The sequence below is a fragment of the Amphiprion ocellaris genome, chromosome 12 (genome assembly GCF_022539595.1).
Source record: "Amphiprion ocellaris isolate individual 3 ecotype Okinawa chromosome 12, ASM2253959v1, whole genome shotgun sequence".
NCBI lineage: Eukaryota > Metazoa > Chordata > Actinopteri > Pomacentridae > Amphiprion > Amphiprion ocellaris.
The window spans coordinates 18,527,215-18,550,969 of record NC_072777.1 but is presented as its reverse complement, the minus strand read 5'-3'; the positions used below and the strand labels follow the sequence as shown (position 1 = coordinate 18,550,969).

The 23,755-nt window shown below is 39.3% G+C and overlaps 1 protein-coding gene across 7 annotated transcripts in view; it reads right to left on the bottom strand.

Annotated features, from left to right (window-relative positions):
• lama2 (laminin, alpha 2) overlaps nt 1–23,755 on the bottom strand; it is a 308,893-nt gene that overhangs the window by 96,471 nt on the left and 188,667 nt on the right. For all 7 annotated transcript variants that reach the window (XM_055016148.1, XM_055016150.1, XM_055016149.1 and 4 more), the window contains 7 exons: nt 20,431–20,567; nt 15,806–15,937; nt 13,962–14,066; nt 7,418–7,561; nt 2,186–2,362; nt 1,226–1,411; nt 889–1,007 (listed from right to left, as the gene is read on the bottom strand). In XM_055016148.1, the coding sequence (XP_054872123.1) occupies nt 889–1,007; nt 1,226–1,411; nt 2,186–2,362; nt 7,418–7,561; nt 13,962–14,066; nt 15,806–15,937; nt 20,431–20,567 (1,000 nt within the window). The remainder of the gene's footprint in view (nt 1–888; nt 1,008–1,225; nt 1,412–2,185; nt 2,363–7,417; nt 7,562–13,961; nt 14,067–15,805; nt 15,938–20,430; nt 20,568–23,755) is intronic.

The window sequence follows — 23,755 nt, the reverse complement described above, 5'->3', positions numbered from 1 at the left end:
CCCTAGGTAAACGACGCACATGCACCCGGCCATCCACATCATGTAAAAGAAAATGCGATTCATCAGACCAGGCCACCTTCTTCCATTGCTCCGTGGTCCAGTTCTGATGCTCACATGCCCATTGGTGGAGCTTTCAGTGGTGCACAGGGATCAGCATGGGCATCCTGACTACTCTGCAGCTATGCGGCCCCATGTGCAACAAACTGAGACAAAATGTGTATTCTGATACCTTTCTATCAGAACCAGCATTAACTTCTTCAGCAATTTCAGTAACAGTAGCTCATCTGTTGGATCGGACCACATGGGCCAGTCTTCGCTCCTTACATGCATCAATGGAGCCTTGGCTGCCTATGACCCTGTCGCTGGTTCACCACAGTTCCTTCCTTGGACCACTTTTGACAACATATCGACTTTGAGGACAAAATGTTCACTTGCTGCCTAGTATATCCAACCCATTAACAGATGCCATTATAAAGAGATAATCAGTGTTATTCATTTCACCTGTCAGTGGTCATAATGTTATGCCTGATCGGTGTACATTGGATTTAATGTATCTACATGTATAATATGGGATATGCAGAGACAACTATGAGGATAATTTGGAGCAGATTATAATGTTTCTGCTGCTGTTACAGAAAAGGTCGTGAGGTACAACAGACAGTTTTACTATTATACTTGACATACAAATGAAAAGCAGAGATTTTTTCACAAGTCATTTTTTAATAATGGGCCACACAGTGTGGAGGGGCATGAACTCTGAGTTTGTTTGTGTGTGTGTGTGTATGTGTGTGTGTGTGTGTGTGTGTGTGTGTGTGTGTGTGTGTGTGTGTGTGTGTGTGTGTGTGTGTGTGTGTGTGTGTGTGTGTGTGTGTGTGTGTGTGTGTGTACCGGCTGTGTCTCATCAAGTTGCCGTGTGATGCCTTAATTAAGATGTAGTCCACATAGAACAAAACTTCCATGAAGTCCTCTCGAGTCATCGACCGGCCATCTGCATGCTTCCATTCATGCTACACACAAGTACAAACACATATAATGTAATTAAGTGTGTTTGCATTGACTGACTGAGGTTGCTGAAAATAAGGATAATATATAACCTTAAGCATTTCAGGCTTAAGTTTTTATTTTGAAATTTTATTTGATAGAATGAGTATTTTTAAAAATCTGCCTTCAAATACATTTGTTGTCTTCTATTGATATCCCACTTTCTTTTAAAGTCAAGCAGTACCTCTGTCATGTCAATCTCATGGCGGGTGAGCTGACCAATCTGGAGTCCTGGTATGTGGCGCGTCATCACGATGTTGTGGTTAGGACCCCCCTTAACAATGACCTGAGGCTCGTAGGAGGAAGGACCAGTTTCATCTCTGGACTCATAGTACACTGCATATTTCAACTTCCCACCATATGCTGTGATCTAAAGAGGGACATAAAGAATTCATTGAAGACAACCACAAGACATCATACAATTAACATATTTTATATTTTTACTACTCCGCAAAGGAATGTGGTGGAGTTATGCAATGGTCGGTGTTGGTTTGTCTGTCCATCTGTTTGTGTGTAGCAACCGCTACATATTCAGGTCTCATGATTCTGTCTCTGTACATAATGTATACATGCATAACACACGCCTGTGCTCAGCGCACATTCAATGGTGCTGTGATTTCTGATAATCAGTAACTAATAAACAAATGCTGCATTTCTTGTTTAGACATACTCCACTTGACTTCAGATTGCATATATTTTTTTTATCAGTAACTTTTATGTTGACAGTCAGAGACTGAAAGGCAACCTGTGAGACAACACACTACCAATGGTCACACACTCATCAGGCGATGATAATATGCCAAGAATTGTGGCAGTGCGCCAGCGAAGGCAGAAACAAGGAAGACCAGATGCTAGTAGAGATGGACTTAAACAGTGGAGCATTCAAACTTTTAAGAAGAATCAAGTCTAATTTGTGTTTTTCCAGCTTCAACGATGTAGGTCTTGGTGAGCAACACTCAGTGCAATATAACTTTGGTTTGTTATCAACTGCAAAGGCTTCTTTTACAATATCCAGGAGAAAATTGTTAAAACTGTACAGCCTTGTCATCATAGTTAAAAATGTAGTGGTAGGGACGCCACAAAACACAGAAATATGAGTTGTGAAAGAACAAAAACAATCAACAAACACAGGGAGGTTTCCTACCATGGAGCCTCTGAACTGCTCCGGCAGTTTCCAGTAGTATGGTTCAGGGAGAGTTGAGGTGACAACTTCTGCATGAGCCAGGATCTCAGGGTGCTGGAAGCTAACTCCTCTCCTGGTCTCCACAGCGCAGGATTTATCCACTAGGGGGAGTACCGTCTGCTCTGGCTTCAGTGTTAACTAGGATACAAAGAGATAACAATAGTATGCAGTGCTGTGTTGGCTCCCTAATATTATTACCCAGATCCCAATATTCAGATTCCCTGTTCAAACCACGCTGCATATAAAACTGAACTGGGTGTACATCCTGTAAGAACTAAGCAATGGTACTGGTTTAAAATTTGTTGCGCAAGCACAGCAGTTCATTTAAATGATAAGGAAAAAAAACCTGTCCCTGAAGGAGACAGTTTTGGTTCAGGAACAATATTTTACCATGATGCACTTGCCATAAACTGAATCTAAATCATCACATGACCATACTATACACAAATGAGTATAACGATGTAGTAAAAGACTGACCCACATAAGTTATCTTGCATACAATAGCATAACGCTGTAAATTGGGTATATATAAGTCTAGGTGTGTGGTGTCTGGGTCTTTCTTTTCATTTTCAGTCACATAATGTCTTTTCTTCCTCACCTCCTAATGATGCTGACTCAAACAATGATCCACCCTCACCATCTTTTGACTCTGTCAGACAGCCATTTCAAATGGATTTTGTCTGAGAGCCCTGTCTTGTAACAGAAAATGTCAGTGTCTTTGATTTGTTTCCTTTCATACCTGTCTTGTTTCATCTGAGGACACAGATCATTGTGGAATACCTTAACTAATGAAGACAAATCTTTGTGGGACACAAAACTGGACAAATGGAGGCACTTTTTGTCTAAACCTTTGATTGGAACATAACTTGAAGCATTGTTGTCTGCAAATACTGTCAACAGACATGTTTCTCAACCCTGTTTTCTGGGAAATTACGCAAAAAGGTTGAATAGGTAACTCTAGTCCTTTGAGTTATGTGGGTAATTGTCTGGTCTGAATATAATGTCATTTAATGGCATTTCTGTTGCTGTGCTCATATGATGTCTTGCAGAGCCAAACACCTTTATTAAAATGACACCTGAAAAGTTGAATCAGATGCAAAATCTTGGATTGCTTCATACTAGTTTCAGTACAGGAAAGAGTGGCTTTCCTTTCATGATTTTTTGGTGTTAAGAATACTGTCTTATTTTTACCATCTTCTGAAAAGGCCCACTCTTTACCATGAAATAAAAAAAAAAAAACACTAGTATTTTTCTGAACTTAATTGTGTAGTGATTATTCTTTTCCAATATTGGTGGTTTTTGTTGCTTTCCTCTGTTAGTGTAGTGACCTTTAATAGTTATTTAGATTAGTTATTGCAGTCAGTAAATATCTTTCATGTCTGGATATCACATTAAACTGAAGGTGTCAGTCTTTCTTTTGCTCTGTGGTATGTGAATAATATTTGAGTTATTACCCACAGTCTGAGGAAAAACTGGCCCTTTCTTTCTCATTTTCTCTGTCTCCTATTTCACGTGTTGATATTTCAATATCACTTGAATAATAAAAGGGTTTATTATTGACTGTGGGTTTTGGTTGAGTGGACCGATTTAAAAATAGTTTCATCTGCTCAAGCCTGGCTCTATCTCTCTCTGTGTCTCTCTGCTGCTGTAGTCCAGCAGTGTTGATATGTGGATATTGTGTGAATAATATATGTGGAATTAAGGATGGCTGCTTTTTAGTTCAGTGGACAGAATTTACAAGTCTGTTATGTTACTACCTCTAGGACACACCGGCTGTACAGTTAAAAGGTAGTCACACATGTAATGGGAAACTGTTCATTTCTGTTTTAGGAAATAAATTATATTTCAAACATATTTATAGAGCAACAGATTTCTCACTTGCAATTTCCTTGATACAACAGTGAAATAAGTAACAAGAATCAAGCAACAGATGAAGCTTAGTATATCATAATATCAACACTTGAGCTGTTAGAGAAAAAAAAAAACACTGCACACTACCTGCTCAGTGCCAAACATCAAACTGACAAAGTTAACAGCTAGCTGGTCAAGATAGTGGAGCATTTCCAATTTCAGATAGCAGAATCTTACTTTGTCATTCCAGTCTTTCTTTATGCATACACTACCGTTCAAAAGTTTGGGGTCATCCAGACAATTTCATGTTTTCCATGAAAACTCTGTGCTAATATAATTGCACAAGTGTTTTCTAATCATCAGTTAGCCTTTCAACACCATTAGCTAACACAATGTAGCATTAGAACACAGGAGTGATGCTTGCTGGAAATGTTCCTCTGTACCTCTATGTAGATATTCCATTAAAAATCAGCCGTTTCCAGTTAGTACAGTTATTTACCACATTAACAATGTCTAGACTGTATTTCTGATTAATTTAATGCTATCTTCATTGAAGATAAAAATCTGCTTTTCTTTCAAAAATAAGGACATTTCTAAGTGACCCCAAACATTTGAATGATAGTGTTTATACAGCAAGCCATCAGAAATAACACTGAAATCAACAGACGTTCTTGATCTTCTCTACTGTCGAATAAACATTGTGCAAATATAGCCCTTGTCAAAACTGAAACAAACAAACAAAAAATGCTGGTTTCATCTATCTGTTAAAGTGATGGCTTTTATTACTTAGAAATGTTTCCTGATATGTAATTGTTTGTCATGGCAAACACGACAGGACAAAACACATCTTTCACCTGGTGCCTGAGAGGGAGCAGTGACGCCTATTTGCTTAACAAGCTCTATGTACAGTACAGAGACTCATGCTAGGATTTCATAGACCATTTCATTTATTTTTTATCGCTAACAGCTACTGACTGACAATTAATATTCGCCATGTTTTTTGTCCAGGACTGTGTTCTTCTGTCAAGGTGAGATCCACTGCTGTAGTACATGATCAGTGTTGTTTTTTTTTTTTTTTTTTTTAGTTTTTCTGTCTGTTTGACTGCAAGACTATGCAAAAACTGCCAAGCAAAATTTCATAAAACTTGGTAAAGAGGTGGAGCATGCGTTCAGATCCAGACCACTTTCGATAAAATTGTGAGATAGGGCATTAGCCTTGGTGGAAGAGTAGAGTTGCAATGTTTGTTTTTACAAAGATAAGAAAGAGTACCGATAAAGGTTACAAACATTACTGCATTAAAAGATCTTCAACCAACATTCAACATCTAGTATATGTTTGTCCACTTACACACAGTTCTCTCATCAGAGGGAAAATACCAAAAAAAAAAAAAAAAAAAACCCGACAAAATAAGCAGTGAGTTTATGTGGGAATGTGTAGAGTGAGTGTGTGTGTGTATGTATGTGTGTGCATGTGTGTGTATGTGTGTGTGTTTGTGTGTGTGTGTGTGTGTGTGTGTGTGTGTGTGTGTGTGTGTGTGTCCCACTCAGTGTAATCTCACGATTCAGTGGTTCAGAAAAAATCTCCCTTTCCAATAAAGTCTCCATTTTTTCTGTCTTTCTCTGTCCATCTCTGCCTCCCTCTCTCTCCCCCTCTCTCTCTGTCAACAACAAATGAAGTGACTGCTTGTTGTTCAAATGAAGCCTCTCGCCACCCTCCATCCTAAAAGTCTACGGTTACCATGGAAACGGCACTTTATTGCCGATGGCAACCATTTCCGCAATGAAAAGCCTTTATTAAAAACACCCGCCTCAACAACTGATAGTCAACTTGATGACTGTCTGTTTGACAGTGTCTGCTCTTCTTACATACCTGTTTTTGACTTCATGTTAGTATATGGAATTTTCACACTTTGGTTTGTCTTTTCCAAAATCAAACGTAAACCATTTCTAAGGTGTTTTAGTGCATGTCACAAATAGAGTGCAGACTTTCACGCCATTCTACCACAATTCTGCTATCTTTGCTGCAGATCTTCTGTCAAAGTAGATTGTGATCTTGTGGGAAAGGTTACAGTTTTGACCAATTAGCAAAGTGGATCTATGTTTTTACATGCTGGTCCGTTGGTCAGGCCACCACTTCAATCCAGATTGGAACATCTTATTACTATTATTGGATGGAATGCTGTAAAAGCTGTAAAGGGCAACAATGGTTCCCAAACGTTGACACCTATAGCTTTTGGTGGTCCCCTTGCTTTTGTTGCACTATCCCCAGGGGACTGATGCTTCTGGTTAAGACTGAAATCTGTCAACAGCTATTAAGTAAATGACCTTAAAGTTTGTCATTCATATACATTTCTATTCACTTTTGTCAGGATGCTGAATTAAGATGGTAAGTAAAGTAAGCACTATACCTAAGCATGCGTTAATCATAAGCATGTCAGCATTGTCACTGTGATCCTTTTACCAGGTTAATACTAGCCAGCAAGAGTGGTTGCCTCCATGCCCTGATGAGTCAGAGGACCTACACAACATTAGGCAAGTTGTCTTAATATTGTGACTGATCGATGTATATTAAAACAAGCCTCTGACATCCATAGATAGCCAGTTGTAGTTGACCAGCTTTCAAATCCACTATCGTTCAAAAGCTTGGGGTCACTTATAAATGTCCTTATTTTTGAAAGAAAAGCAATTTTTTCAATAAAGATAACATTAAATTAATCAGAAATACAGTCGAGACCTTGTTAATGTGGTAAATGACTATTCTAGCTGGAGATGGCTGATTTTTAATAGAAAATTTACATATGGGTACAGAGGCCCATTTCTAGCAACCAATATTCCTGTGTTGTAATGTTACATTGTGTTAGCTAATGGTGTTAAAAGGCTAATTGATGATTAGAAAACCCTTGTGCAATTGTGTTAGCACATGAATAAAAGTGTGTTCGTGTTTTCATGGAAAACATGAAACTGTCTGGGTCACCCCAAACTTTTGAAAGATAGTGTATGTTGTCTCAGCAAGGAAACTGGCCCAGACAGTGTTAATCAAGTCCAGCTTACAGAAAATCGGTCAGAACTTCTCTTACAACAAATTACAGGCAAGGCATCCTAGGTAAGCACGGGTCCAGAGCAAAAACTACTACCTGACATCCCAAGTGACATCAGCAGTGATTTGCAGACAGAAAATTATTACATTTTTATTAATCAACTTATATAATGGTAGGAGTTGTATTTGTCAAACGTAAATAATCCTTTCCAGTCTGTATAACGACAATGTTTTTTTATGGAGTCTCTTAAATAATTGAAGACTGACAGACCAGAAGAAAAAAAACTGTGAAGCTGTGTACTCACCCACATCCTGATAAGTCCTTGTGCCTCTGTGCAGGAGGGTGTCAGTCCATAACAGTAACACTTGCTGCAGCCCAGTGGATTTTGTACAGATAACCCAAACATGTCTGGCTTACAGCGATCGCAGTTGTCTCCCTCCACATTTACCTAAGATGAGATACATACAGGCAAAAACAGCAAGTTAAGATAAGCTTTGGGGCATTTTTTCAATATATGGTTTACATTAAAACATTTCTTCAGGAATACTACAAAAATCCATTTTTTACTAGAAATCAGAAGGAAGGTGGTAGTAACACTGGTCCTTAACACAAGACCACTAAAGTGTTCATAGCCTTTAAAATATTTTTTTTTCTACAGTTGTAATTACTTTAACTTGGACTGCATCACATGTAGGAGCTTTTAAAGAACCGACAACCAGTACTACAGAGAGATGCACTTGATGGCTTAGTTCTGTTGGGGTGGCAGTAGGAATCCTATTACACTGTTTCCATTTTGAATAGAGTTAACTGATCTAAAAAGACATTCTGGACAGAGCTCTGTATGAAGTCTTCTGTTTGCAAAGACGAAGCCTACAGAACTGTCAACACAACACTGCATCCAATTAATAGTGACTTCTGTCAGAAAGTCCTGCAAGTTAGTAAGGACCAAGAACAATAGGAAATGTGAAGGCATGGAATGCAACAAAAGTGGGTACAACCCAATAAAATACAATGTAAATGTCAAATAATTTCAAATTTTATAACCTTATACGAATTGTACTGTACATAATCTGAACAGGAGAGCATTACCCCTTATGAACAACCGATATCAAAAAAAGACTATACTGATTCAGGCCCCAGGTAGAAACTCAATGCAACAAAAGTGAATACGCCTGTGATCACTGTCATACAAATTAAAAAACCTGAGCTCGGGCGCCCGTATAGCTCAACGCGTTAAGCGGGCGACCCATGTACAGGGGCTGGTCCCCGATGCAGCGGCCCGGGTTCGATTCCCGCTCGCGGCCCTTTGCTGCATGTCTTCCCCCGACTCTTCTCCCCTGTTTCCTGTCTCTCTCTCACTGCGCCTATGAAAATAAAGCTGAGAAAAGGCCAAAAAAAAACCCCAAAAAACCAAAAACCTGAGATCACTGAAACTCAATTGAGTTTACTTGTGATTTCTGATTTGTCTAATTGTATCCACATTTTCTTTTAAGTTGAATGTGCTGAACTACAAAGCCTGAAGAAGAAACAATTTAGGACTGTCAAAATAGATGTGCTCTGAACTGCATATTTGTGAAGCTACCGAAGATAAAAGAAAGTGTATGTACACCCTTTGCTTCCATGTGATTCTATGTCTGTAAAGGTGAGTGTGTGTGTGCCTCTGTGTGTGTGTTTGTTTCAAGGACAGAAAGAAAATGGATGCAAGACATTTATTGAAATGAGAAACATTTATTTTAGCATGTTAATCTGTCATTTCAGATTTCAAAGAGTCTACTGACCTCTGAAAATTAAAAAAACACTCCCCGGAGAATGCTTCAATTACTGTTATTGTATACTGTCCAAATATTTGGACTAGTTGTGTTTGGATGGCTTAGCAATATTGTTTCTTAAAACTTCCATCCCAATAAAGACCTTATAATTAAACTGAACTGAGCTGAGGTAGAGATATAGAGAGAAAGAAACAGATAAGGTGGTGAGAGGGAGGGAAATCAGAATATTAGACCATCTTCAGTTTTCTCAAATGGAACTCTCCCAGTCAGAAAACACACTAACTGAAGTGTGGTGTATGCCCTGGCATTTAGGTTTGGAGCCCCACTCCGTCTTCATCACCAGCTGCATTATCATAAATGCTCCTGTCTTCACCTTGCGAGTCTATGTGCGTGTGTTTGTGTGTGAAGCCCTTCGTAACTGTGTATGTTTGGTTTGTTTGTCTCTTACTGTGCCATATTTCATATTGTAATTACTTCACCAAGGAACATGGTGGAGTAATGTGATGATTCACGTTGGTTTGTCTGTCTGTTAGTCTGTCCGTGGGCAACATTACTCAAAAACGAACTGATGGATTTCGATGAAATTTTCAGGAAGGTCAGAAATGACACAAGGACCAAGTGATTATATTTTGGCAGTGATGTAGCTTATAGTCTGGATTCATGGATTTGTTAAGGATTTCTGTGTCATTGTGAGATAGCAGCACAGCGTCACTGTAACTATGACTACAAGGGAACGCTATGCCAGCCACCTGCTGACGATCACATGATTGTGATCCTACTACACCACCACTGCAGACTTGTTGGGACTTATCCGTCAGAAATGATACGAGGAACAATTGATTAAATTATGGGGGTGTTTCCGAGTCTGATCAATTCCTGCAGCCTGTTACATATTTAGGTCACCCGATTCGGTTTCCCTATATAACGTACACATGTATAACACACGCCTGTGCTCAGCCCAAGGTAATTTTGTTTATGGGTACATCTATATTAAATGGCCACAATTCTGTGTTGCTGTGATTTCAGATCATCAATAACTAATAAATAAATGCTGCATTTCTACAAAAAGATGTTGCTGACAATGCCATATGGGGGAATGAACAGCCTTGGTGGAGTACTGCGCTCTCTGAGTGCTTTTCTAGCTTATTTTGATTTCATCTGTTTGTGTTTATGCACCCATAAACACAAACAGATGAAATCAAAATAAGCTAAGCTGAAACACTTTTTAAAACACATATTCTAACAAAATTTTACTTACTATAATATTTGTACCTATACAAATATAGTGATTCAATTTCTTTTCAGTTATTTTCCAGTTTGTTCGGTTCTAAAATTTACTAAGGCAATTAACTTACACAGCATTAAAAAAAAACAACTGTAAATATATGCCTATTAATATATACACAAACCATCAGAGCAGCTGCTGTTTTCTTCTAAAAGATCGACAGATATTCTACAGAACCATCATTTAACACAGACTTGTGCTGTATTACTTCTGTATTTCTGTAGCATCTTCAGTACTTTAGATTCCACTACTTTGGCTCAGAGAGGTCAAACTGAATGCAAACTTAGATTTGCCATCAGCCCTCACCAAACTGTTTCCCAAAATACAGGGGGTAAAATATAGGATTGCTCAGGACCTTGAATGCATCCAAGGTAGAAAATGATCGCCGGAAGGAATGGGTTACCCACATGTTCCTGCACCTTCAGCAGCTCCTCAGTGAAAAGGAGCAGTTCCTCCACTGGACCCTGACCAGCAAGGCCAAAGTCTGCTAGCTGGAGGAACTGTTGATGAGCCAGAGCAGGCAGCTAAGAGAGCTGCAAGAACAGCTGGAAGCCAAGAGCCAGAACAATGTCACCCAGCAAGACCAGGCCTCTGCAAAAACCTCAACTCCAAGCATGACATGGGCTGACATTGTTAAAGGTAAAGACAAGGTCAAAGAGCAGAGAGAGGAACAGACCTCGTCACAGGTCCAGACTCCAAGCATGAATTGGGCTGATGTCATAGATGCTGTGGATGAGGTCAGAGAATAGAGAATAGCTCATCCAGAGAGAAGATAAAACCTCAGATCTCATACTGGAAAATTAGAGTCTCTCTGCAAAGCTTCAAGAAACCAAAAACCTCCAGAAAAAAGAAGATCAAGAAGACAAGGAGGTTCTGAAGAGGCAAAGGAAAGTCTTGGAGGACAAAAATAAAAGTCTGCAGGAAGAGAACACCAAACTGCAGGAGGACAAAAATAAGATGGAAAAAAGATTCAGGACCTGGAGGAGAAGATGCAACTGATGCAGCAGAGCAACCCTCTGCAGGAGCTCATCAAGCACATGGATGGAGTTGTTGAAAAGCTCCAGGCAGAAAAGGCACAGTTCAATGACCAAGCTCACAAGAGCTTCCTCCAGATCAGGAGTCTGGAGGAAAAGGTCCTGAAAAACTCCAGGGCCAATCAGCAGACAGACCAGAATGAGTTCCTGCAACAGCAGATCTCCATCAGAGAGCAACAAGTCCGCAGGCTCAACGAGAGTCTCTCTGTAACATTCTTCAACACTGAGGAGCAGCTGTTAGAAGCCAACAACAAACTCCAGCAGAAAGAAGAAACCTGGACAAGTGAGCACAACACTGCAGAGCAGCTCAGAAAATATGTTTCTGTGAGAGAGCAGCAGAAGCGAGAGATGCTCAGGAACCAAAAGGAGGTTGAAGAAAGCAACAAAGACCTGCAGCAGAAAGTCAAGGAATTGTCAGAAAAGAATAAGGAGCTGCAGGAGCTTTGACTCAAAAAGAAAACCAAAAGGAAACTCCATTTTTTCAAGAAGAGCAAAGATAAGAAGACAGAAAAAGAAGAGGTGAAAGAGGAGACAGAAGAACAAAAGCAGCACGAAAAGAAGGTAAATTCCATACTTGTGGAAACTGCTTCAGAGTTTACCTTCTTACATCTCTACTAACTGGTCTATTGCTTCAATAAGTGTTTCTCCAACCTACAAAGTGGGTCTGAAAATGAAAAATGAGCCCTTATTAGTTGTTACTTAGATAATGTTGTCAAACAAGGCAACTGGACTGGTTGAATTTCTTGAAGATGTTTCATTTCTTATCTGAAAATTGTTTTTTTTTTCAGAACTAAAACAGAAAGTCAAGCAAGTGCAGCTGCTTTTATTTTATTTTGCCTTTGGGCCAATTTCTCCCACCGTGTAAACAAAAACAGAGTTTTCTCTGTTACTGTAGTGTAATATTTTTGGGTACAATGTGCTAAAAGTAAAAGATGACATAATCATGGTAAACTAATGAGTAGTGTTGAAACATGTATGAAATACATATTGATAAATATCCTAGTAATCAATGATGTTTTGATGGTATTGTGTGTCTCCTTGAGGCCTGAACTGTGTGTGTCTGGAATGTAGGTGGAAGATCATGAAGTAAAACATGTATTTTGGGTGTAAAGAAAAACCCTATGTTTAAAAAAAAAAATTTATGGAGTACTCAAAACATAATGGTGTATACTTAAGGCAATATAGCCTTTAGGCTTTTTAGGCTGGGGAAAGTCTGAACATGTCTGGGCATGTTCTCTGTAAAACATGGCTTAATGATAACCTAATCCACATGTCCTCTGTAGTGGTGGAATATGACAACCAGATGTCAAGATCTGACCAATGGATTCAGAAAAGTATAATGGTGTCAAAACTGTATATTCAATAATACACCCTATAGGCGTGGAAAAAGTGACCAACTCTCACTGCATAAAAGATGATGCACAGCTCAGTTATTTCAGTACTTCCTGTGGTGTTATCATTTCGAAGAACTGCTCCTGGGTTTTTTGTCAACATTAAACTCTGCTGTCCTTGAATGCTGACTTCTCCTGGTGATTTTTTTGAAGATCTTTAAAGAAACGTTTTAGATATTTGAACACGGTCAAATCTTAGACTCTGGCCGTTGATTTGGGACTTAGTTTCCACATCATTACCTACATTTAGTTAGTCAACGCTGCACTTCCTCGAGGTCCCAGCGACTCACACACCAAGGTTGTTGAGATAATTGAAGAACAAATACTAACACACACACAGACACATATATCCTGGTTTAATTGTGCAGATGGAAGATTCTAGAACTCTTTAAGACTCAGAGGAGAGAAAAGTGTGTTACAAATAAAATGTATTATTGTTACTATTAGAACTCTGCTATTCTTGAAGTTCTACGTGTGTGTGTGTGTGTGTGTGTGTGTGTGTGTGTGGGTGTGGGTGTGTGTACGTGTGTGTGAGTGATAGAGAGTTCTTTTTGTGTGTCACTATATGGATGCTTATCATACTCAGAACTGTGACATTTACTGAAATAATTGCACACAAACACACAAGCACACATATACTACAAAACACAAACAAGGGCAGTTTCTCAATACCAGGCAGAAAGGACAGAGAAAGCATGTGAAGTATGTTTTGAATCTGCATTGACATTTAAAATCTTAACTATCATCTCTGGTAAGATTCAGAATAATAAATGCCACATTCCACTCTCATTTTCCTACAAACACAACAAGAAAAGCACTCACAGAGCGCAGTACTCCACCAAGGCTGCTCAGTCATTGTATGATTTCTGATGAATGAAATTTGTGGTTCACAGTGGTTGATTTGTAGTAGGATCGCAATCATGTAATCGTCAGCAGGCAGCTGATGTAGTGTTCACTTGTAGTCATAGTTACAGTGATGCCGTGCTGCTATCTCGCAATCTTTAACAAATCCGTGGATCCAAACTATACACCAAACACTGCCAAAATCTAATCAATTGGTCCTTGTGTAATTTCTGACCTTCCCTGAAAATTTCAGCCAAATCCGTTAATCTGTTTTTGAGTAATGCTGCTGACAGACAGACAAACAGACAAATGAACGCTGATCGTCACATAACTCCAGCGCGTTCATTGGCAGAGTAACTACTGGACTTAAAGCAGTCTTCCTTAAAGTATCTGTGTATGTGTACTGTTGAGTATACCACTGAGTGTCTTACCATGAAAAGACTAAGACATAGAAAGATACAGAAAGCAAAAAAATACTCCATATGATCATGTTGGATCATCACAAGCAGAAGTGAGTATACTGTACCTTGCAGCTACATTTTCCTGTTCGGTCTGCACAGCCACACACTCCTCTCTCCAGGTCACAGGTCTGGCTGTCCGATCCTGAGATGCTGCACTTGCACTGGGTGCACTGTGGGAAATGCAGATGCACACAATGCCCAGTTTCTGTTATCAACAACATAACAGGCTGAGAGAGGAGTTACCAGAGTGTGTCCTAGCTTTATGCTTCACCAAACCATTAAACTTCCCTCCAAAATGAAAATGCTGCCATTATCTTCTCACTCCCATGTCAGTTGCAAAGTTTAGAAAAACACAAAAAACAAAGTTGTCCAGTTATTTTCCCTTTCGGCCTAAGATACTAAGTTCTAACAGTGTGAAAAATGAAGTTTCTCTGAACATTGAACTCACAAAAGGATTGTTCAATGCTTCTTACTTGGTTACAGTTTTATTTATGAAAAACTTCCTCTAATTTGGACATATAAAATGAAGCAAACATCACATCTAAAAATGTGGAAGTATGTATGCCCTTTCTGAAGTTTAATTACTGAAACCCTGATGCCCTTCAACTTGAAAATACAGAATAGAGTAGGCAGTACAGTAAAATTCAGTTTTAAGTTACATGGTGCTGATAAGATGCTGTTATGTGAAAAATACTTTTACATAACTCATGCTCATTGGAATCAAGAGTAAAAATATCTAAGGCTGCAACTAACGATCAATTGTCTGAGCACGATACGTCATTAAAAGTGGAAGTGAGTGTGCAATGCAGCAAAAATCAACGTCCGAGCGGAGTGCTGAACACAGATGGTCATCCGCGTTGCATCGTACATATATTATACATGCACAATACGCACGGAGGTCCGCACTGCATCATACATATATAATATATGCATATACTATATACGCACGATGCAGCGTGGATGTCCGTCCGTGTTTCGCACTCTGTTCGAACGATGATTTCTGTTGCATTGCGCACTCACTTCCGCTTTTGATGACGTATCGTGCTCATATAATTAATCGATTCATTGTTGATTGCAGCCCCAAAAATATCCCAATTCCACTCTCACGTGTTATTGAATAACACCTATATCCAGTATCTGCCAGCATGTTTTATGTACAGTATGCTGCTCATCTCTTTATTTCAAATCAGGCACCTCTGATGAAGAAATATACAATATCGCTCAAAAGTTTGGGGTCACTTAGAAATGTCCTTATTTTAGAAAGAAAAGCTGATTTTTTCAATGAAGATAACATTAAATGAATCAGAAATACAGTGTAGACATTGTTAATGTGGTAAATGATTACTCTAGCTGGAAATGGATGATATTTAATGGAATATCTCCATAGGGGTACAGAGGCTCATTTCCAGCAACCATCACTCCTGTGTTCTAATGCTACATTGTGTTAGCTAATGGTGCTGAAAGGCTAATTGATGATTAGAAAACCCTTGTGCAATTATGCTAGGACATGACTAAAAGTGTGAGTTTTCATGGAAAACACGAAATTGTCTGGGTGACCACAAACTTTTTAACGGTAGCGTATGTTAATGTGTTCCTGAAAAGTTTGGCTCTGGTATAAAAATGGCTTTAGATCTACAGGAAACCATTGGGGTGGCATTTTTAGGAGTCTATCAATCAAGCAGGGAACAAATTCTTTGATTGAGGCCTTCAATGCTCACAAAAATCCACAATAACATTGTCACGTCTATGAAAATCCCTCTCCCTTATCAAAGCAGAGCTACAACAACTCAAACAATTATTACTGAATCTCATCAGAGATTCTCTCTAGTGTCTCCTCTCTTACATCAATAAAAATAAAAGGCATTGTACGTTAACAGCAACATTAGTAGCGTCAATTTGGATCATTTACCTGAGGGAAGTCTCTGTATCCAATCTGACATTCATTGCATTTTTCTCCTCTGAAGGAATCACGACAGAAGCAGCAGCCAGTGTTCACGTTGCACTGCTGGGTCACTGAGCCGATCACACTGCAGCCACACTCCTAAATACAAACACATAAACGCTGATATTATTTCTGCTGTGAAAACTCAGACATTACACCAACAAATGTTTTTAGTGTAGAATGTAAACATTTGTTGTGAGTGTAGCCAAAAGTCAACCTACAGTTTCCCAGATGAGTTTTATTTGATTCCAGTAAAATAAAAGATTATACTGCATGTCTGAAGTTCACATCACATATTTAGAATTTTTACTCTGGCGCGTCCAAAACTTGAACATGAAAAGTTGCACGCATGCATGAGAGTAGGGAGTGAAATGGCTTTAGGTCGCTGCACCTCAAAAACCATTGGCAGGTTTCAAAGATGTATCGTTAAAAATATGCCAAAATGACAGCATTTGGCAGTCAGAAACTATAAAAACAAATAGAATGATTAGATTTTTAAGTTTCTGACAGTCCTTGTCTAACCATGTGTGACATCCAGTTCCTTCAGGACAGTTGAACAAATCTAAAAATCACAATTGAACGTATGTAGATTAAATAATCAAAGAAATTCAATCCATTCTTGTTATTTTCTCATGATTTATGACATTAAAACAGCAATATTGCACAAAAAAACATTTTTGAGTTCTCTTTCCTTCTAGCCATGGTTGGGCTGTTTCCATAGAGGTGCACATCTCTGTATAGCCGTGAAAAATGAGCTGACAGTAACAGAAAACGAAAAAAAAAAAAAACCCAGAAAAGAACACTAAGAAACTGCTTGAGATTCAGAGGGCATTAAAACTCCACCTGCTAATAAAGTGCTGTGGCAGCATAGTGTTCTAAATAAAAACAATTCGGTAACATTATTGCATAGTATTACGGTTGACAAATGTCTCAATCAAAGATGAAAACACCATAAAAACAGATGTGTGTTGTGTGCACTCTGAGGCAAAAGCTGCAGAAATGCCATCATAATCATGAGCTGAACTGTTCAGCTGAAATGAGAACAACTGTGGTTGAATCTCAGTAAGACATTCAGTGCTGAATTAAAAGTGTTGACGCAGGTAATTTTGAACTCTTGACACAAGGCTTAAACCATAAAAAGTGAATGAACTGATTTTTATTCATCCATGCATTTTCTTCCACTTATCCGGGGTCATGCTGCAGAGGCAGCAGACCATTCCAAAAACAGACACTCTTCTTGGGAGATCTCGAGGCATTCCCAGGCCAGATGAGATACATACTCCCTCCAGCAGGTTCTGGGTCTACCCCGGGGTTTCCGGGGTTTCCGGGGTTTCAGTCGGACATGCTCGGAAAACCTCCAAAGGAAGTCTCGCGGAGGTATCTGAGTCAGTCCTCAACTGGCTCCTTTCAGCGCCAAGGAGCAGCAGCTCTACTCCAAGCTCCCTCTGGATATCCGAGTTTCTCACCTTATCTCTATGAGATTTCGGCCACTTGTACCCTCAATCTCATTCTTTCAGTCACTACCCAGACCTCATGACCACAGGTGAGGGTTGGAGCATAGATGGACTGATAAATCGAGAGCTTTGCCTCGCAGCTCAGCTCCCTCTTTACCACGACAGTTTTGTACAACGCCTGCATTACTGCTAATGCCGCACCAGGACGCGTGTCCTTCTCACGCTCCATTTTCACATCACTCATGAACAAGATCCCGTGATACTTGAACTCCTTTGGGGAAGCAACTCCCCCCCAACCCGGAGGGAGCAATCCACCAGTTTCCGGCAGAGAACCATGGCCTCTGACTTGGATTTTCAGTGATATTTTAAGTGTTGATGTTGTACGTGTTACAGCTTGTCATCGGGTGTCATTGTGCTTTGTCTCTAAATATTCTTGAATTAATTAAACTTTGCACACTTAAGAATTTGCTGTGTGAATCTATTTTGGTAATTTCCAGTTTGTTACTGGTTTGTTGTGCTCTGTTTTTACTCTGCTGTGTTTCACTTTGCTCTGTTGCCTTTGGCACTTTTTTCTGTCTCATCGCTCTTTGTTGTTCTGATGAACTCTGGATGAATCTGAGAATAACAACACTTCACTGTTCAAGGTTGTAACTGACAATAGTCTATTTCTAACAGGCGACTGTCGTGGCTGCCTTGCGGTCCTTTGATGAGATAGTTTTAGTGCGCAACAATTCCTTTTCAATGTTGTGTTAAAACAGAAACAGAGGAGATGGGAATGATAGAATGACAGAAATTTGACCAAAAAAAGGACTACGGCAAAAGACTGTAAAGAAACACAATAATATTTAGAGAAAGGAATACAGAGAGAAGGCCTGACTGGATGAATGGATATAAGAAATATAAGAAAGTGAGAACAGATGAAAAGGAACTGAAAAGAAGAGAAACATGGCAACAGAGAGTGAGGAAGAGCAGAGGGGGATAAATGGATAAATGTAGGCAAAATTAGAATAAGACCTACAGTACACAACAGAAGTGAGTACACCCGTGTGCAATATCATTCAGTAATTGCATTACATCTAAGTTGAACAGCAGGGTCTTTGCTTTTATGTAAAAGTAATTAAAACAGTTTAGACTAACTGTATTAAAAATGCAGGCCCACAGTGGTAGTTCATTACTGAGATTCAAACTTTTATTGTATTTTTTATTTATTTTTTGCCTAAATCCTACTCAGCATGGAGGATACCAGCGTTGCACAGATTTCTAGAGAGATGTTCTGTCATTCTTGAGAGACCTTTTTTTTTCAGCTAGTCTTTGCTGGAGGAGTTGTGCTGCTCTAGCAGTCTCTATAAAATGCCCCAAAGGTGGATTAAACTCAGGGAACATACATTGTTCTCAGTTTTTTCTGCATTACAAACTTGTGTGATTTTGGCAACTGTTACCATGCTGGACTATTCCTCTTCTGCCAAGCTTCTACAGACTGTCAGCCAGTATTTGGGCATTTCCAAAGACATCTATGGTGTCATCTATCAATATCAACTCCCCACAAACTTTTGCACTCATGCAGTCTCATATCATCACATTCCCACGTCCGTGTTTCATTGTCAGGACTGCATTCACTGTGGTATACCTGACCAGCCCAAACACATTTACTCTGGTGTAATCTGACCAAAGAATGTGCTCTCAATATTCATCAGACTTCTTTTCAAGTTCTTTAGCAAAGTTTGATCTTGTAGTTTGTGGATAAGGAGTAAGCAGATGTTTCTCCTCTGGATGCCGTTTATGGACGCTGATGCTATACACCGTCTGCACCGTCTGTGGCATCATTACAGAAGGGCTAACCCCTGCAACTCTTGATTACTGCTGCAACTGGATGTTTAACAGATTTCTAGTTGGTCACTGACCTTCCAGTATCCAATTCCATTTTTGTGAATTGTCACAATTAGATTTTTTCAGTTTCTCTGGCAATTGTTTTCCATATTACGCCAGGATGCTGACATGCAGAAATACATTCCATAGGTCCAAAACAGATTTTTTTTTCATAACCATGTTCATGCAGTTAGGGTCATTGGAAATCTCAGGTGTACTAAATTTAGTTTCAATGATCACAGGTGTATTCACTTTTGATGTTTTTTTGTTGTTTCCACTTCGAGGCCTGCATTTTCAATATACTGTGGTATTTCAAAGACATTTGTTTGTGATTCTTCACATAAGGAAGTACTTTACTGTTCATTTTGAAAATAAGGCAGCAATTGAGATTTGATACAATGTTGAATCATTTGATATTTAAGAGATATTTCACAGGGGTAAACTCACTTCTGTTGAACCCTGTATTATGTGTGTGAAGTAGGAAAATAAAATGGTAATACCATACATGTTTTTGTTTTATTATATTTACTGCTACTTTGAATTTTAAAGGGTTAGGTTCAGCACAAAAAAAGCTTCTGTGGCATGTTATTGTCCTGAAAAATATATTGAGTCACAAAAATAGACTACATTGATTAATAGTATAATTTACCTACTATTAATGTCTGCAGTACATCTCCTACATTTATCGGACATCGCTGACTGAATCAATATTGAAGTAAATTTCAAAACAATAATCTAAGCGGTAAATTGATCAATCATTAATCTCTCATTAGGCGGCTGCACAGTGGCTTGGTGATTAGCACTGTTGTCTTGCAGCTAGAAGATCCCCAGTTCCTGGGATCTTTCTGCATAGAGTTTGCATGTTCTTCCTGTGCATTCATGGGTTTTCTCCGGGTGCTTTGGCTTTCTCCCACAGTCCAAAACCATGTTGAGGTTAATTGGTAACCTCAGCATAAATTGTCTGTAGATGTGAATAGGAGAGTACTTGTTTGTCTTTATATGTAGCCCTGTGATAGACTGATAACCTGCCCCGGGTGTCCCCTGCCTTCACCTAAGTCAGCTGGGATAGACTCTAGACTCCTGCAACCCTAATGAGGATTAAGCGGTGTATAGATCATGGATGGATGAATGTCTCATTATATTACCACAATATCTTTTAACATGTCCTCTTCTCCAGTGTTTGTTAACCTACTCCTCATGATAGCTAAGTAGGTTGCACAAATACTAGTGAGTGTTTTTTGATATACAATACAGAATACAGTTTCAGCCTACCTTGCATCCAGTTATGATGTCATGGCCCCAGTGGTTGGGAGCGCAGCGGTCACACCTCTCACCAATAGTGTTTGGGGGACAGATACACTGTCCAGTGTTAGCATCACAGTTGTTCCCCACATGGCTGCACTGACAGGCTGCAGGAGAAAGAGGAGAGAAGAGGAAGGTAGTTTCAGGGGATATAATGCAAAGGATGTGGGACAGAGAAACATTTGAAACAATATTTGATTAAATGCTGAAAAAAAACAAGCAGTCTCACTGCAGGACTGTGTGGTTATCACCTGCAAATAATGTTTTATGTTGGTCCAGTTGCTTACATCTTTTCAAAATATAACAGTCACAACATGACATATGGGCAGCAATTTCCATACTGAAATAGAAACAGTATGTCTGGAATTGAGAACAGTGACCTTGTGACCTTGCCACATTTTGCTTTTACTCAAACCGAGGTTGAAACATTCTGGCAACAGTGTGCTTCTTGCTAGACTGAATTTGTGAAATATGTGAATTAGTCTTAACATTAATTGACATCCCCCCTAAAAAAAAGGAGTGATGTGAAAGCGTAACAGAGACTGGCCTTCTTGCAGTGATATGTGTCAATAAAATAGTTTCAGCTTGATAAGAATTTTAAACTACAATTAATTAACTTTCTGCACAAAGACTCATAGTAAGAGACCCAATCCATCTACAATCTCCCAATTCATTTTTTAAAATTCTCTTCCAATTAACTCATCCATCCATCCATCCATTATCTATACACCGCTTAATCCTCACTAGGGTCGCGGGGGGGGGCTGGAGCCTATCCCAGCTGACTCAGGCGAAGGCAGGGGACACCCTAGACAGGTCACCAGTCTGTCGCAGGGCTACATACAGAGACAAACAATCACTCTCACATTCACACCTACGGGCAATTTAGAATAATCAATTAACCTCAGCATATTTTTGGACTGTGGGAGGAAGCCGGAGTACCCGGAGAGAACCCACGCATGCACAGGGAGAACATGCAAACTCCATGCAGAAAGATCCCGGGAAAGCCGGGACGCGAACCAGGGACCTTCTTGCTGCAAGGCGAAAGTGCTAACCACTACGCCACTGTGCAGCCCCCAATTAACTCAATCATTTTCATTTTTTTTTTCCTCAAGCATCATGAAGAGAACTTTACATAAGGTTATGCTATTCTGTGAAAATTTCAATTAGACTAATGATGTTTCTGAAAATTATGAAAATGATAATGACAGTTGTGTTTTATATGCTGGTAATGGGAACATTCAGTCATTTGTTTTTTGGTACCTACACTTCCACAGTGTGAATCACGTGTGTATTCTAGAGTAAATTCCTGGAACATGAACCACGAGTAGCATATTCCTGCACCCTGACCACTGCACTGTGGCAGCAATGTTAAGATGGATCAAAGCAAATAATTCCCACTCCAATCTAGTATTTTTGCTCCATGATCGGGTCTTCTGGCAAACTTATTACTGTTGTTCTTGGCTGTTAAGAGTGTTTGGCTTCAATAATATATTGCATAAGATGCATTGTGGGAAAAGCTATTATTAGCTGTTCCTGGGATGTGTGAATGCTAAGTCCTCCTTTTGGATAGCACAAAGCTTGAAATACCTATTGCCTGGTTTGCCATGTTTTTAGGGCATAGCATTTAACAGTTTGAACATATTCAAACTGGCAAGGCGGCACAACTCATCATACTGCTACAGTGAAAATACTGACAATAGAATCTTCAGTTTCAAAAATGGTAATGCAAATCGAAAAGAATAATCATCAATATTTGGGGCACACAGTAAAAAAATTTAAATAAAACGTATCAAACAAAACCCATATAGTCTGGTAAATTCTTTTTTTGAAAAAGCTATTCTACTTTTTTAGTTTCACACATTTTACTGCATTTGCAATAAGAATTCCTCTTCCACACATCTGATCTAATTCCAGCATGCTACAAGCTTAAATCACTACATCCTTGCCAACCTTGACCTTTAATTTGAGGAGTAAATACAGACCTGTGCTTGGTCCTAAATCCCAAATGGTATAACCTTGAGTCACTGCTACTGTGTCTGTCTACAGTGCTCATCATGGGTGGGAATTACACAATTAATGTTCTAAGATAATGTTAGTCGATAAAAATCTTGCTGTGGTACACTCATATTTAGCTATTTACAATAAGGTCCACAAGTATGTGGATGGTGACACAATTTTCATAATTTTGCCTCTTTAGGGTTTAAAATGAAGCAATCGAGATGTGACTGAAATGCAGACTTTCAGCTTAAAATCAATAGGTTTGACAAAAATACTGCATTAACCTTTCAGGAATGAAGCATTTTATACATGGTCTCTCCATTTCCACAGTCTCAAATGTATTTAGACGAATTAACATAATTCTAAATATAATGACTGTTTTTAGTACTTTAATGCAAATTCTGTGTGGTCAATAAATGGCTGAAGTCTTGAACCCGTAGACATCACCAAATTCTGAGTTTCTTCCTTTGAGATGTTTTGCCAGAACTTTACTGTAGTCAACCTCAGTTGCTCTTGTTTGTGAGTCTTTCTACCATCGGTTTTGCTTTCAGTGAGTGACTAATTCAAATGGGCTAAGGTCAAGTGACAGACTTGACCACTGAACAACATTCTCTTGCTTTGCATTGAGGTGCTCTTTGGTTGCCTTCCCAGTATGTTCAGAACCATCATTCATCTGCACTGTGAGCGTGAGAGTGTGCCATCCCGTCAGTTTGCAGCATTTCACTCAATCTGAACAAAAAGTGTAATGGGGCTCTTCCTACTTCAGAATTCATCCTGCTGCATCCATTGGCAGTAATACATGGCCATGCCCCAACACTTCACCATACTGACAGATGTTGTGGTCTGCTTTAGATCATGAGCCCTTCCATTCCTTCTCCCTACTCCTGTTTTCCTGTACACACTCATCTTTGTCATATAAGAATTTCCAATTGGTAGCTGTCCATGTAAAGTCTCAGTATGTTACATGTTGATGCACGTGAAGGAGGCCATCATAAGGCTGAACAACACTAAAGAGGCCTATCAGAGAGATAGCAGAAAGTTTAGGACAGTCCAAAACAACAATTTAGAATATTCTTCAAAATAAAAAAAAAAAAGCACTGGTGATCTCAGCTGGAGGCTGGAGTCTATCCCAGCTGACTTAGGATGAAGGAAGGGGGCACCCTGGACAAGTCACCAGTCTACAGGGCTACACATAGAGACAAACAATCACACTCACATTCACACCTACGGACAATTTAGAATCATCAATTAACCTCAGCATGTTTTTGAACTGTGGGAGGAAGCCAGAGTACCCAGA